The sequence below is a fragment of the Dasypus novemcinctus genome, chromosome 7 (genome assembly GCF_030445035.2).
Source record: "Dasypus novemcinctus isolate mDasNov1 chromosome 7, mDasNov1.1.hap2, whole genome shotgun sequence".
In the NCBI taxonomy this organism is placed as follows: domain Eukaryota; kingdom Metazoa; phylum Chordata; class Mammalia; order Cingulata; family Dasypodidae; genus Dasypus; species Dasypus novemcinctus.
The window spans coordinates 125536087-125552170 of NC_080679.1; the positions used below are offsets into that span (position 1 = coordinate 125536087).

The 16084-nt window shown below is 42.3% G+C and overlaps 1 protein-coding gene across 4 annotated transcripts in view; it reads left to right on the forward strand.

Moving 5' to 3' along the window:
- The window catches only part of LOC101412358 (secretin receptor-like), a 62489-nt gene that overhangs the window by 30237 nt on the left and 16168 nt on the right, over positions 1-16084 (forward strand). For 2 of the 4 annotated variants that reach the window (XR_011649296.1, XM_058301146.2), the window contains one exon: positions 7530-10697. The exons of 1 other annotated variant lie outside the window; for it this stretch is intronic. Coding sequence is in view for 1 of the 3 variants with exons in the window: in XM_058301146.2 (XP_058157129.1) it covers positions 7530-7685 (156 nt within the window). In the remaining 2 variants the exon portion in view is untranslated. Of the gene's footprint in view, positions 1-7529; positions 10698-16084 lie in introns of those variants that run through there. One more of the 4 variants, XR_011649295.1, reaches the window with a different exon arrangement.

A 16084-nucleotide genomic window follows, 5' to 3' on the forward strand; every position in this document is an offset into this window, starting at 1 on the left:
TGATCAGCAGGAGCAAGCCCCCCCAACTCTTGGGCCTGAGCGAGGACGAGACCCTCACGCTCAGCTACAGATTACTACCAAGCACCAGCTGATGATTTAACTAGAAAAAGACCTTGAATAAAAGGGTCAACACAGATCAGCAGAATATCTTAGCCTACATGTAATATCAAGTGTTAAAAATGGTTTTTGACTTTGGATAAAAGGGGAAATCGAAAGGACAAATGAGTTTATATGGCTACGAGTTGCCAAAAAAGAGTTGGGAGGTCATCAGGGTGTAATGCTTACACAAACCTCAGCAGGTTACCAGAGACAGCCAAAGTAGATAGAAACCCATGTAATGGTTCTCCTGAGGGCTACAGAGACCCACAGATTCTATGGTCATGGCAGATGGCTCTGGAGTTCAGGACCATGGCAGTTGGCCCTACTTTGGAGTTTGTGCTCCTGAGTGTGATGGAGTTGAACTCAGATATGACCTTTCTACACATGCTTCTTCTGTACTTTTTACTGGACATGTAGTTGTTGATGGGGTTTGTGTATACACAGGAGACCTGAATCTCTGGACTGTCCACCTGACAGCCAGGCTCTGAGCCTCAGTAGTCTTTCAAGTCCTACCCTCTGGTTTGTTTGACTTACCCTGGCCAGCTGATAGGGAGGTGAAGAGGGTCAACCACCACACCAGGGAGCCAAGAGTGCCTACAGCGGCAAGTGGGAGAATTGCATCCATCATCCATGTGGAATCTAAGTCCCCTCTTGATATAGAGGGGGACTGGACATAACCATCCCAGGGTCCACAGGATGGAGGAATAGAGGATAGAGTATGCATTAGAGTGGACTTACTGGTGTTCTGCTGGGAAACTATTGTGATTAGTAAGGAAAGAAATTGTAGTATTGATGTGGAGGAAGTGTCCACTGTAGCTGCTGATGGTAGGGAGAGGGAAGAAGAGATATGATGTGGGGGCATTTTCAGGATTTGGAGTTGTCCTGGGTGGTGCTGCAGGGACAGATGCTGGACATTGTGTGTCCTGCCATGGCCCACTGAGTGCAGACTACAATATAGACCACTGTCCATGTGGTGCAGCAGTGCTCCCAAATGTATTCACCAGGTGCAGTGAATGTGCCACGATGATGGAAGAGGTTGTTGATGTGGGAGGAGTAGGGTGGGGGGTGGGGGGCATATGGGGACCTCATTTTTTTAATGTAACATTTAAAAGAAAATGAAGAAAAAAATATAAAAACAAAACAAAAACAACAACTCTAACAACATGGATTAAAATTCGTTGAGTTCAATGTGACTCAATGTGTTAGCAGGATTGGCATAAGGAGGAAAGTAAAATACAAAACATACTTCAAATCTGCTTTGTGCCAAGGGAAGTGCTGCTTCACCTTTAACAGTTAAAATTACCTCAGCTAATATGTAGCATAGTCATAGTAGGATTATTATTATTATTTCATGTTGCAAAAGCTTCTGGCTATTGCGTTCAGGTCTCTGTTCTGTGGTAGTTCTAAGATTTGAATCCAGCACCACTTGTCACTGAAACTCCCAATTTATGATACAAGTATTTACTACTTATAAATAAAAACTTGACCCTTTTAGGGCCAGTAAAATAAAAATCCTCTCAAGAAAGAGGAGTCCAAGACAATATGGCCTCACAGGTGAATCCTACTAAGCATTCAAAAAAAGAATTAGTAACAGTCCTTCTCAAACTCTTCTAAAAGATTGACAAGGATGGAACATTACCTAACTCATTCCAGGAGCCAACATCACCCTAATACCAAAACCAGATAAAGATGCTACAAGAAAAGAAAACTACAGACCAATCTCTCTAATGAACTTTGATGCAAAAATCTTCAACAAAATAGAATGCAACAACACAGTAAAAGAATTATACACCATGATCAAGTGGGTTTTATCTGAGGTGTGCATGGGTGGCTCAACACAAGAAAATCAATTAATATAATATACCACATTAACAAATTGCAGGAGAAAACCCCATGATCATCTCTATCAATGCAGAAAAGGCATTTGACAAACTCCAGCACCATTTCTTGATTGAAAAAAAAAGAAAACAAACAGAACAAAAGTAAAAAAACTTGGAAAGTTAGGAAGAGAAGGAAACTTCCTCAATGTGCTAAAGTGGATATATGAAAATCCAACAGCTAACTATCAGACTCAATGGTGAAAGACTGTAAGCTTTCCCTCTAAGATGTGGAACAAGACAAGGATGCCTACTGTCACCACTTATTCAACATTGTATGAGAGGTTCTTGCTAGAGCAGTTAGGCAAGAATAAGAAACAAAAGGCACCCACATTGGAAAGGAAGAAGTAAAACTTTTGCTTTGCAGAGGATATATATATGTGTGTGTGTGTGTGTGTGTGTGTGTGTGTGTTTCCTGAATTCTACCTCAATGCTAATAGAACTAATAAATGAGTTCAACAAAGTGGAAGGATATAATATAAAAAAGCAGAAATCAGTAAAATTTCTATATACTAGTAAAGAGGAAGCTGAGAGGAAATCAAGGAAAAAATCCACTTGAAATAGCAACTAAAAAGAATTAAATATCTAGGAATAAATTTAACGAAGGATATAAAGGACTTGTACACGGGAAACTACACATTTCTAAAAGAAATCAAAGCAGACCTAAATAAATTGGCGGCGGACTTGGCTTGCTCGGTCGGTAGAGGTGGGGTCTGGCTGCAGACGAGGGGTCGGTCCAGCTCTGGACGAGGGGTCGGTCCCACTTGGGACAAGGGGTCGGTCCCACTTGGGACGAGGGGTCGGTCCGGCAGCAGAGGAGGGATCGGTCTCACAAGGGGTTGCGCGGTTCGGCTGACGGGGTCGCCCGGCGAAGCCGGCGACGAAGGGGTCGCCCGGAGAAGCAGGCGACGAAGGGGTCGCCCGGAGAAGCAGGCGACGAACTGGGGACAAGGGAGGCCAGGCCCTTGTCGGGGGCTCTCAGGACTGGAGGGCGCACGGCAGAAGAACTACTGCGGAGACAAGGTAAACACGCAAGTCCACTTTACTGAGGGAGAGGCAACAGTTTTATAGGGGCTGGGGAAGGCTGATTGGTCGAAGCCACGCCCTGTTCTGATTGGTTGCCGGAGAAAGGTCAGTGGGCGGTACTGGACGGGGGAGGGGTGGTGGTTAGGGATTGGCTGTCGCTGTTGCTGGGGGAAGGGGCAGGGTTTAGGGATTGGTGGCTGCTGTTGCTGGGGTGGAGGGCAGACTTGAGTTTCCCGCCCACGCCTGGCTGTTGCTGCTGTCGGGGGAAGGGAAAACGGCGGGCTGGATTTTTCCGCCCACACCTGGCTGTTGCTGCTGTCGGGGGAGGGGAAAAGGGCAGACTGGAATTTTCCGCCCTGCGCCTGTGCAGGGAGAAAGAAGAAGAAGGGTGCCGCCCTACAGGCATCGTGTGGCGCCATCCGGGAGGAGGGGCGGCTGCGGAAGCATGGCTGCCGAGAAGGGGAGACCCGAGGGTACTCTGCGCCCATGCCGAGCTCCCTTCAGGGGTGGCGGTGAGTCTGACCAGCCACCCTATTATGGGGGCAGAGGCTTGGCCTGCCGCGGCTGCTCCCCCACCAGGCCAGCAAACCACACTTCAGCCCGAGGGGTGACTGCACTTGGCCCAGTGGTTAGGGCGTCCGTCTACCACATGGGAGGTCCATGGTTCAAACCCCGGGCTTCCTTGATCCGTGTGCAGCTGGCCCATGCACAGTGCCAATGCGTGCAAGGAGTGCCATACCATGCAGGAGTGTCCCCTGTGTAGGGGAGCCCCACGTGCAAGTAGTGCGCCCCATAAGGAGAGCCGCCCAACACAAAAGAAAGTGCAGCCTGCCCAGGAATTGTGCCACACACACGGAGAGCTGATGCAGAAAGATGATGCAACAAAAAGAAACACCGATTCTGGTGCTGTTGACAACAACAGAAGCAGACAAAGAACAAGCAGCAAATAGACACAGGGAACAGACAACTAGGGTGGGAGAGATGACGCAGCAAGATGACGCAACAAAAAGAAACACAGATTCCCATGCCACTGACAACAACGGAAGCGGACAAAAGAAGATGAAGCAAATAGACACAGAGAACAGACAACTGGGGCCGGGGGGAAGGGGAGAGAAAAAAAATCTTAAAAAAAAAAAGCAGACCTAAATAAATGGAAGGACTGTATGCCAACAAATTTGACAAATTATATCAAATATCTTAAGACTAAATATTAAGATGTCGATTTTATCAAAACTTATTTGCAGATTCAGGGCATTCCCAATAAAATTCCATCATCCTCCTTTGCAGAAATGGGAAAAACCAATCACCAAATTCATTTGGAAGGGTAAGGGCCTTGAATGGACCCCTTGAAAATGAACTATATTGGGGGACCCACACTACGTGACTTTAAAGCATATTATAAAGCTACAGTATCAAACAACAAGGTACTGGCACAAGTATCTTGACCAATGGAAGAAAATTGAGAGATCAGAAATAGACCCACACATCTACAGTCTATAGTCTACAGTCTGATAAGACTTGCAAGACTACAGAACTGGGACAGAATACTCACTTTAACAGATGGTTCTGGGAGAACTGGGTATCCATATCGAAAAGAATGAGAGAGGACCCCTCTCCCATGCCCTATACAAAAAATCAACTCAGGGTGCATCAAAGACCTAAATATAAGAAACAGGACCATAAAACTTGTAGAAGAAAATGTAGGGAGGCCTTTTTGAGATCTTGTGCTAGACAGTGGTTTCATAAATTTCACACCCAAAGCATAAGCAACAATAGAGAAATTAGATAAATGGGACTTCCTCAAAATTAAAAACTTTTGTGCTTCAAAGAAGTTTGTCAAAAAAGTACATAACCAGCTGACTTAATGGAAGAAAATATTTGGAAACCCCATATCCCTTAAGGGTCTAATAACCAGCATATAGAGAGAGCTCCCACAACTCAACAATGAAAAGAGAAATTACAAAATGGACAAAAGACTTGATCAGAGATTTCTGCAAAGGGAAAATACAAATGACTAAAAAGCACATGAAAAGATGCTCAACAACCCTAGCTATTAGAGAAATGCAAGTCAAAACCATGAGATACCATTTCATAATGATTAGAACAGCCATCATTAACAAAACAAAGCAAAAACAACAACAACAATAACAATAAAAGAAAACAAAATCCCCAAAACTACAAGTGTTGGAGAGAATGTGGAGAAATAGGAACACTCATTCACTGCTGGTGGGAATGTAGAATGGTGCACCACAAGACAGTATGATGGCTCCTCAGGAAGCTAAATATAAAATTGCCATTTGATGTGGTGTAGTATATACCTATTACGTTGCATATATATTTTCCCACAACCCTTCCAGTTCTTTCTCTCTTTAAGTAGCATTTCTATCCTTAACATTTACCCAGCAAAGCTTGAGAAATTACCATTTGGGAGCTTATGACTGACAAAGCATGTTTAAACTTCTCTCCCAGGAAATTCTAAGAATCATGTGATCAGTGAGTAGCTTAACCACCTTCATACCAATAGAAAGATGTAACTTCAGCCTGACTGACAAACATTGTAAATGCTCAACTTGCTTAGTTACTGTGAAAGTGTAACTTCAGCCTTGTTGGGAAACATTGTGAATGTGCTTTCCTTGCTTATCTGTCTTGAGCACTGCACTTTTTAATTATGCTCCTCCCCATCTGTGTGTATTATGTAATTCTAGCTGAAACTCTGTTCTCAGACTGCATGAAATGTCTTGGTGCAGAGACCCTTTACATTGTTCCCCCTCCCCTTTTGCCAAGCACTACCTTCATTCTGTGGACTGCTGCCACAAAGGAGACTCTCTCCTATAAGTAAGGCCCAATAAACTTATGTCTAATTCAGTGATTGGTACATGCTTTGGTCTTAAAGCTGCACCAACTTGTGGCCTTCAAAAATTGAGTTGAGGTGGCGGACTTGGCCCAGTGGTTAGGGCGTCTGTCTACCACATGGGAGGTCCATGGTTCAAACCCTGGTCCTCCTTGACCTGTGTGGAGTGGGCCCATTTGCAGTGCTGATGCACGCAATGAGTGCCCTACAATGCAGGGGTGTCCCCCGCATAGGGGAACCCCATGCACAAGGAGTATGCCCCATAAGGAGAGCTGCCCAGCATGAAAGAAAGTGCAGCCTGCCCAGGAATGGTGCTGCACATACAGAGAGCTGACACAACAAGATGAAGCAACAACAACAACAAAAAAAAGAAACACAGATTCCCTTGCCACTGACAACAACAGAAGTGGACAAAGAAGACGCAGCAAATAGACACAGAGAACAGACAACTGGGGTGTGTGGGGGGAAGAGAAATAAATAAATAAATAAATCTTAAAAAAAAAAGAATCGAGTTGAAATAATTGGTGAGCCAGCCAGGAGACAAAAGGACCACCAGCATTGGCAGGCATGAGCTCTGGGAAGGGAGATTCCTTGGAGGAACAGAATTTTTTTAAAAAATTTTTATTCTTTAAAAAATTTTTTTGTATTTTATTTCTTCTTTTTTAAAACTATCATTATTTCATTTTCTTATTAATTGTATTTCACTATTTTATTGATTTCATTATTGAAGACGTCTGGGAGCACAAAAGCATCACTTCTGAGGTAGGGGAGGATCATTGATATGGTGTGTCAGCTATGGGGGAATACATGGGAGGGAGTTCACCTGGGTATACATAGAAGGCATAGAAATGTGTTCAAATGTTCAAGGGGCATTGTCACAGTGGGTGAAGATTAGCACAATAACTGAAAGAATAGTAAATTCCCATCCTGGGGAGCTCTGCCACATTCTCTAATGGAGCAGCAAGAATCCCCCAAGTATAGGGGCAACTACTAGTGAAGGAGGATGTCCATTGATGGGTCCTGGATATTGATGACTGTGTTTATGAACCATTACTCTTGAAATTAAAGCCTAGCTTGGTATTGTCGGGTGCCTAAGAGTTACCTCCTGAGAGCATCCTTGTCTCTCAAATATGACCTTTCTCTAAGCCAAACTCAGCATGTAAATGCAATAACTTCCCCACAGCATGGGACAGGAGTCCTGGGGAAGAGCCTCCCTGGCACCAAGGGATTACTAATAAGCCCCAACTAACAATGCAACTGGGAAATGTCCTTGACCAAAAGGGGGAAAAAGACAAGACAAATGAGTTTATATGGCTAAGAGTCTTCAAAGTGAGTAGGGAGGTCATTCCAGAGGTTGCATTTATGCATGTCTCAACAGGATCTCATTGACTGCCAAAGTAGGTACTTCCCCAAAGAGCAGGCTCCTCAGGGTTCTGGGGACATCTGGACATTATAGACAGGGTTGACAGCTCAGGTGTTTGGTCCCTTGCCAGTGGGCCCTACTTTGTACTTTATGCTCCCCAGTGTGGCAGAGTTGGACTCAGTTGTGGTTTCCCTACACATGTTCTTCAGCCCTGATCTTTGAACCTATAATTAGTACTAGAGTTTGTATGTGTCTTTAGAGTTTTAAGTCTTTGGGCTGTCCTTTGCCTGTTGGGTCTTGAATCTCATTGCAGTTGCAACACCCACTCTCTAGTTCATTGGTCTCACCCAGGACAAGTAACAAGGAGGTGATGATGGACAACTACCATACCAAGAAACCGAGAGTCTACAACTACAACCAGAGAGTCCCATTCATCATCCCTATGGGATCGCAGCACCCTCTCAAATAGAGGTGGAGTAGACATCACCATCCCAGAGTCCTCAGGATTGGGGAATGAACTGTGGACTAAAGTAGACTTACTGGTATTCACTATAGACTTATTGTGATTCTAGCAATTGAAGAAATTATGTCATTGATGTGGGGGCCATGGCCACTGAGGTTCTGGGGTCAGGGATAGGGGGAAAAAAAGTGTAATGTGGGGGCCATTTTGAGAGTTTTGAAGTGACCTGAAGGGCATTGCAACAACAGAGGCTATTACATAACTTGCCATGACATGCAGAATTAGTTGGGAATGAGTATAAACTACATTATAAATTTTAACCCACGCTTAGTGGCTGCGCTCCAAAATAAGTTCATCAACTGCAATGAATGTACCTCACTAATGAAGGATGATGTTAATGTGGGAAAATGTGGGAGGTGTGGGGAGGGGGCATATCGGAATCCCCTATATTTTTTATGTGACATATATGTAATCTAAGTATGTTTAAAAACAAATAAAAATAAAATAAAATAAAAACAAATCTCTGATTGTAACAATAACAAAGAAAGAGACACCATTAAGAGAATTAGAAAATAAGCCACAGATGTAGAGATAAGTTTTGAAAATTATGTATCTGTTAACTTGCATCCAGAAAATAGAACTCAAAAGTAACAAACAAATGGGTAAGATATCAGAACAGACACTTTTTCTAAATGAGAATATACTGATGTCAAATAAGCACCTATGAATGATGCACAAAAGTATTAGTCTTTAGGAAAATGTAAATTAAAATGACAACACACCAAGTAGAGTGGCTAAAACTTAGGAACACTGAACATACCAGGGGTTGGCCAGGAGGTGAAGGAACTGGAACCCTCACACTATGCTAGTCTGAATGTAAAATGGTACAACTGCTTTGGGAGAAAAACTGAAGTTTATTACAAAACTAAACAGCACCCATTGTAAGATCCAGTCACAGTCAGAAAGACAGTTACTTATGGAGCTGGTCAGCTGGAAACACAAATTTTTTGTGTGTCATCACATGGAAAGTCAAGCAGGGCCCCAAAAGGGAGCCAAAACTGGAAACTAAAACTCAAAGTATTACTTGATTGGAGATTCCAACCATACTTTAAGATTTGTATTCAAGATGACAAGGAGGAAGGGGCAGATTGGTTGGTGAAGACTAATGGTGGATGTGAGCTGCCCCTCCCATTCCAGAAAAAAAAAAGATAGGGAGAGGTGTAATTGACTAGTAAAACTATGGGGGCTAAGCACCTCCTCTATCTACATTAAAGAAGGAGGGAGGCAGGCTTGTCCAGAGCTGCCCAGAGAGCCAAGGCAGGTCCTTCAGGCAAACTATTCTAAAGATTGGATAGTCACTTAAAAAGATGGAGATGATGCAACGGGAAGAGCATTTCTTTGAGCATTCAGATGGAGAGATCCCGAGTTCATCTCCAGGACTGGAGAGGCCCCCTTTAAAACATGGAACAATTTTTTACAAGGTACCTCTCCCCTCAACTTACCAGGCCACCTTGCTCAACCAAGGCTCCTACTACCAGCAAGGCTAGGGCCAGGTGAGCTGTTGGCAGGACTTGAGAGCATCACACATCAGTCACAGATCAGGCCCAGGCAGCCACCCTACAGTGAGGGGGGAACAGCCCCCATCCTGGAAGGCCCCTGACTATCAAAGGTCCAAGGCCCACCACTCTGAGAATTGTGGCTATCGGAACAATTCTTATCAAACAGCGCCCCCTAGTCATGGCCTCCTTTGCTGTTTTCTGCAGAGCAAGCATAGATATCATAGCACCTTGCCTGGAACACAGGTAAACCCTGAGAATTTAATAAATAAAACCATAGCTGGCTCCCTTCTGCATTTCACCCCAAATTCTGGGTATAGTTGTCCCTCTGTCTTCAGGTCAATCCTGTGGACTGCCCCTGCCATCCTCTTACCCCAGTTCTCCCTGCCCCCAGGACTTTCTTAGGGAGAGTCTGATCCCAAAGCAGAGCTATGTGGGAGGGCAATCCTGGGCTAAGTCTCATGCCCAATATGTCAACAGCATGGACACTTTGCCTAAAATACCCATTGAATTGTGGCCTCCAAATTGTCTGGCCTTTAGTAGGTCTTTACAATGAGTTTACAAACTCATTCAGAGTTGAGGCCCCTGTAGGCTCCCATATATGGCCAATAGAATTTCTGTAGTTATGCTAAGAAAATTTAGTGCAGAAGCATGGACTTTCCATCAGTTAATGTTCAAATAGTCACAAATTGATATAGGATCTTGCCATCATCACGCTGTACAGAACAGACCCCCACACTTCTAAGATCAGTGGGGACAACTTAGGTAGATGGTTACCTGTGAGTCTGGCTGAAGGGAACCACAAATTTTCTCCATTACCACATGGAAAGTCAAGCAGGGCCCTGAAAGGTAACCTAATCTTCAAACTGAAACTCAAAATGTTACTTGATTGGAGATACAAAGAATACCTTAAGATTTTGTTCAAGAGGACAAGGAACACCAAAATGACAGCAAAAAGAAAAACTGATGAATTTGACTTGATTCAGCTAATTTAGTTTAGAGCATGAAATGATATCTCATAGTTTTGATCTGCATTTCCCTAATAGCTACTCATGTTGAGCATCTATTCATGTGCCTTTTGGTCATCTGTATTTCTTCTTCAGAAAAAATGTCTGTTCAATTCTCTTGCCTATTTTAAAATTGGATTGTTTGTCTTTTGATCATTGAGTTTTATGATCTCTTTATAAAACATGGTGATCAAACCCTTATTGGATATGTTGTCCCCCAAATTTTTCTCCCATTGTATATGCTGCCTTTTCACCTTATTAACAATATCATTTGAAATACAAAGATGTTTACTTTTGCAGAGTTCCCATTTATCTATTTTAAATTTTGTTGCTCATGTTTTGAGTCTAAGGTTTAAGATGTGGGAAGAGTGGGGTGTTGGGGGTGGAGGGTATATGGGGACTTCATATTTTTTGAATGTAATATTTAAAAGAAAATAAAGAAAAAAAAGAAGCCACCATTTTCCTCAAGATCTTAAAGATGTCTCCTTACATTTCCTTCTAGAAGTTTTATGTTTATAGCTTTTATATTTAGGTCCTTGATCCATTGTGAGTTAAGTTTTGAGGGTAGAGGCAGGGCAAGATGGTGTCTGAGTGAGTGCACCTTATAGTCTCTCCTGCAAAGAAGCAGCTGGGCAGCATTGGAAATTCTTCAGGACCAGGCTGTTTTGGGATTTTGCAGGGCAGGAGGTGTCTGGACATTGATTTGGTGGGACAGTGACAGAGAAGATTCATGTAAAAGGTAGAATTGAGGCTCTCTTACATGGAGACAGGGGCCGCACACAGGACGCTCCCCACTGGGGCAGGCAGCATGGCAGCAGTGATTCCTGGAGGCTCTGCAGTGCTGGGGAATTCATAAGCCCTGAGTGGGCTATTCAGGGGCTTGCAGGGCAGGAGGTCTTTGGAAACCGATTTGGTGAGACAGAGACAGAGTTTTTGCGAGGCGTGGAATTTTGGGTTTCTGACATGGAGATCAGCACTTCTGGCTAGAGCCCTGTCCCCTCAGCCTGACTGCCAATCTGCAACGTCCTTAAATCAGTCACATTAAAGAGGCACCACCAGCATGCTGTTTCGGGGACTTGCAGGTTGGGAGGTGGCAGGAAGCCAGTTAGGTGAAACAGAGACGGAGGAGTCTTTTGCAAGGCATGGAATTTTGGGTTTCTGACATGGAAATTAGCAATTCTGGCTAGAGCCCCGCCCCCTAGGGCTGGCTGCCAATCTCCAGTGTCCCTAAATTGCTTGCAATATAGAGGCACCCCTAGCAGGCTGTTTCAGGGGCTTGCAGGGTGGGAGGTGTCCTCAAGTCAAATTGGTGACACAGCGACAGAAGAGACTCTTCTGAGAGGCGAATTTTGGGTTTCTGACACAGAGGTCAGAGTTTGCGGATGTGACCCCCGCCCCCCCCCCAAAAGGGCTGGCATCCAGCTGCGGGGATCCCTGAAGGCTGTGTTGTACTGCAGTGCTCCCAGGTTCCCTGTTAAACGGATTTGAGGTTGCCAGGTCTGTGTCCCCTAAACCCTGGTGGCCCACACCCCAGAGACTCACACCTCTTGAGTCTGCAATATCACAGACTTCCCATCCCTGAATCCACCATGCCCTGAGGTCCATCTGAGGTCCTTGATTGTCCTAGTCCTCGACGTTTGTGGGTTTTTTTTTCTCTCTTTCCTTTTTCTCTTTTTTCTTTTTTTCTTTTTTCTTTTTCTTTTTTATTGTCCTGGTTGCTAATATTGCATTATCTCCTAATCTTTTCTCCCATTGTATCCCACAAGGTCTTTTTTCATTTATTTAGAGTTTTTTTTTCTTTCTGTTTCTTCTTTTCTTTTTCATGCTTGTTTCCCTCCCTTTTCTTTGCCCACCCCCCTTTTTTCTCTTTTCTTTTTTTTTCTTTTCCCTCTTTTTCTTCTTATTTTATTTTATCTTAATTATACAATAGGTGCTGAAGGGAACACCTCACATTTGCTTGGTTTCCTCATCCTCCATTGCCTCGTTTCTGTGTGAATTGATTTTGGCCACCTACACTATCCCCTTTCCCCTACATCTTGATATCCTCTATCATCTACTGTCTCTCCTATATTCCACCTCCCTTTCTTTGGTCCCCAAAGTGTCTAACTTTTAATTTCTAATACCTTTGTTTTGTTTTCTGTCTTTTATACACTCTTGATACTATTGCCTTTCTTTTCTCTTTCCCTCTCTCATGAAAACACTGATTTTTAATACTATATTCCTCCCATATTCAGTCGACTACCTCATTATAGGTACTCTACTTACTGCTATAACTCTACACAACTTACATGAATCTAATATCCATCCTCCCAGATCTCATATTGTTGCTCTGTTAACATTTATTACCAATACTACTTTACACATTTTCCTTGCTTACACAATTGCCTTTCCCTGGCCCTAATATTTTTCTTCAAAGTGAACTCAGCCAGCAACAAGAAATTAGAATAAGAAGAACAAAGTGACAAAGAGAAGATATAACACTTGCACAAGAACAACAGCTAATTAATCCCCAAGACTAGACAAAGAAGCTAAAGAACTGATTAAACTTGTCAAGATAAAATGATGACGAGACAGCAACAAAAAACTACAAACCAAACCAGTAATCAGGAAAACATGGCTGAATCCAATGAACAAATTAAAAACCAGCAAGGGGAGCAGAACTTCGGAAAGTAATTAAAGATCTCAGAACATATATCTGAGACAAACTTAATGAAGTATAGGAAGAGTTTAACAATATGAAGAAAACACTTGAGAGAAAATTTCAGACATACACAAAAAGATAAAAGATATGATGGAAATGAACACCACAGTTCAAGAAATCAAAAATACACTCGTAGCAAATAGCAGCAGATTAGAAGAGGCAGAGGAGAGAATTAGCAATGTGGAAGACAGTACATCAGAAATCAAACAGATAGTAGAATTGATCAATAAAAAGATAGAAAAAATCCAGCTAGGACTTAGGGACCTGAGTGACAATGCAAAATGCACAAACATACGTATTATAGGCATCCCAGAAGGAGAAGAGAAGGGAAAGGGGACAGAAGGGGTGTTGCAGGAAATAATGGCTGAAAACTTCCCAAATCTACTGAGAAGACAGATGTACATACCCAAGAAGCACAAGGTACCCCAAACATCATAAACCCTAACAGGTCCACCCCAAGACATATACTTGTCAAATTATCCAATGCTCAAGACAAAGAGAAAATTCTAAAAGCAGCAAGAGAAAAGAAAACCATCACATACAAGGGAGGCTCCATAAGATTAAGTGCTGATTTCTCATCTGAAACCATGGAGGCAAGAAGGCACTGGTATGATATAGTCAAGGTACTAAAAGAAAAAAATTTCCAATCAAGAATACTCTACCTAGCTAAACTAGCATTCAAAAATGATGGAGAGTTCAAAATATTCACAGATAAAGAGAAATTGAAAGAGTATGCCAACAAGAAACCTCCCCTTCAAGAAATACTAAAGGTAGTTCTGCATGAGGAAAGGAATAAACAGGACAGGCAGAGTTGGAGGAGAGTGTAAAAGCAACAAAACAGACAAAAAGAGAAGAAGAAAATAAACAAAATATGACAAACACAAGTCCAATCAAAATATGGCTAGCATAAGTAATTCTCTGAAAGTAATAACACTGAATGTCAATGAATTAAACTCACCTATCAAAAGATTCAGACTGGGACATTGGACAAGGAAATATGACCCAAATATATGTTGTCTACAAGAGACACATTTTAGACCCAGAGATTCATGGAGGCTGGAAGTGAATGGTTGGAAAACAATCTTACAAGCAAACAATAACCAAAAAAAGGCAGGAGTACCTATCTGATATCAGACAAAATAGACTTTAAATGTGAAACAATTGTGAGAGACAAAGAAGGATACTACATATTAGTAGTATCTCAAGAAGAACGAACAATCATAAATATTTATGCTCCTAACAAGGGCACCTCTAAATATGTGAGGCAAACACTGGAAAAACTAAGTGAAAGAATAGATGCATCTACAATTATAGTGGGGGATTTTAATACACCACTATCAACTCTGGACAGAACATCTCAAAAGAGAATCACTAAGGAAACAAAACATTTGAACAGTATATTAGAGGAACTGGATCTAATAGACATATACAGATCATTACACCCAAACACAGCAGGATATACATTTTTCTCAAGTGCACATGGATCATTCTCCAAGATAGACCATATGCTAGGCCACAAAGAAAGGCTTAATGAACTCAGAAAGATCAAAATCATACAAAATAATATCTCTGACCACAGTGGAGTGAAGCTGGAAATCTGCAAGGGCCAGAGGCCCAGATTTCACACCAGATATGGAAATTAAACAGCACAGTCTTAGAAAAACAGTGGGTCAAGTAGGAAATCTCAAAAGAAATCAATAACTACCTTGAAATTAATGATAATGATAACACAACATACCAAAACTTATGGGATGCAGCAAAAGCAGTACTGAGAGGGAAATTTATAGCCATACATTCATCCATCAAAAAAGAAGAAAGCAAAAATTGAAGAACTAACTGCACATTTGGAGGAATTCGTAAAAAAACAACAAAGCAATCCCACAGGAAGAAGAAACAAAGAAAGAACAAAGATAAGAGCAGAACTAAATGAAACAGAAAATAAGAAAGCACTTGAAAGATAAACAAGACCAAGAGCTGGTTTTTTGAGATCAATAAAATTGACAAACCCTTAGTGAGACTAACAAATAAAAAAAGAGAAAAGATGCAAATACACAAAATAAGAAATGAGAAAGGAGATATCACCACTGATCCCACAGAAAAAAGACTATCATAAGAGGATACTTTGAAAAACTATATTAAAAAAAAATGACAATTCAGAGGAAATGGACAAATTCCTAGAAACACATAAGCAACCAATATTGATGAAAGAAGAAATTGATGATCTCAACAAACCAATCACAAGTAAAGAGATAGAATCAGTCATTAAAAACCTCCCTACTAAGAAGAGCCCAGGGCAAGACGGCTTCACAGGTGAATTCTACAAAACATTACGGAAAGAACTAACACCAATCCTGCTGAAACTCTTCCAAAAAATCGAAACAGAAGGAACATTGCCTAACTCCTTCTATGATGCCAACATTACCCTAGTACCAAAGCCAAACAAAGACACCACAAGAAAGGAAAATTACAGACCAATTTCTCTAATGAACCTAGACGCAAAAATACTTAACAAAATACTTGCTAATCGTCTTCAACAACACATTAAATGAATTATACACCACGACCAAGTGGGAATCATTCCAGGTATGCAAGGATGGTTCAACATAAGAAAATCAATCAACGTAATACACCATATAAACAGATTGAAGGAAAAAAAATCACATGACTATATCTATAGATGCAGAAAAAGCATTTGACAAAATACAGCACCCTTTCTTGATAAAAACACTCCAAAAGATCGGTATACAAGGAAACTTTTTGAACACGATTAAGAGTATATATGGGGAAATGGACTTTGGCCCAGAGGTTAGGGCGTCCGTCTACCACATGGGAGGTCCGCGGTTCAAGCCCCGGGCCTCCTTGAGCCGTGTGGAGCTGGCCCATGCGCAGTGCTGATGCGTGCTAGGAGTGCCGTGCTACACAGGGGTGTCCCCCGCGTAGGGGAGCCCCATGCACAAGGAGTGCACCCATATGGAGAGCCGCCCAGCGTGAAGGAGGGAGCAGCCTGCCGAGGAATGGCGCCACCCACACTTCCCGTGCCACTGACAACAACAGAAGCTCACAAAGAAACAAGACGCAGCAAAAAGACACGGAAAACAGACAACCGGGGGAGGGGAGGGGAATTAAATAAATAAAAAAAATAAG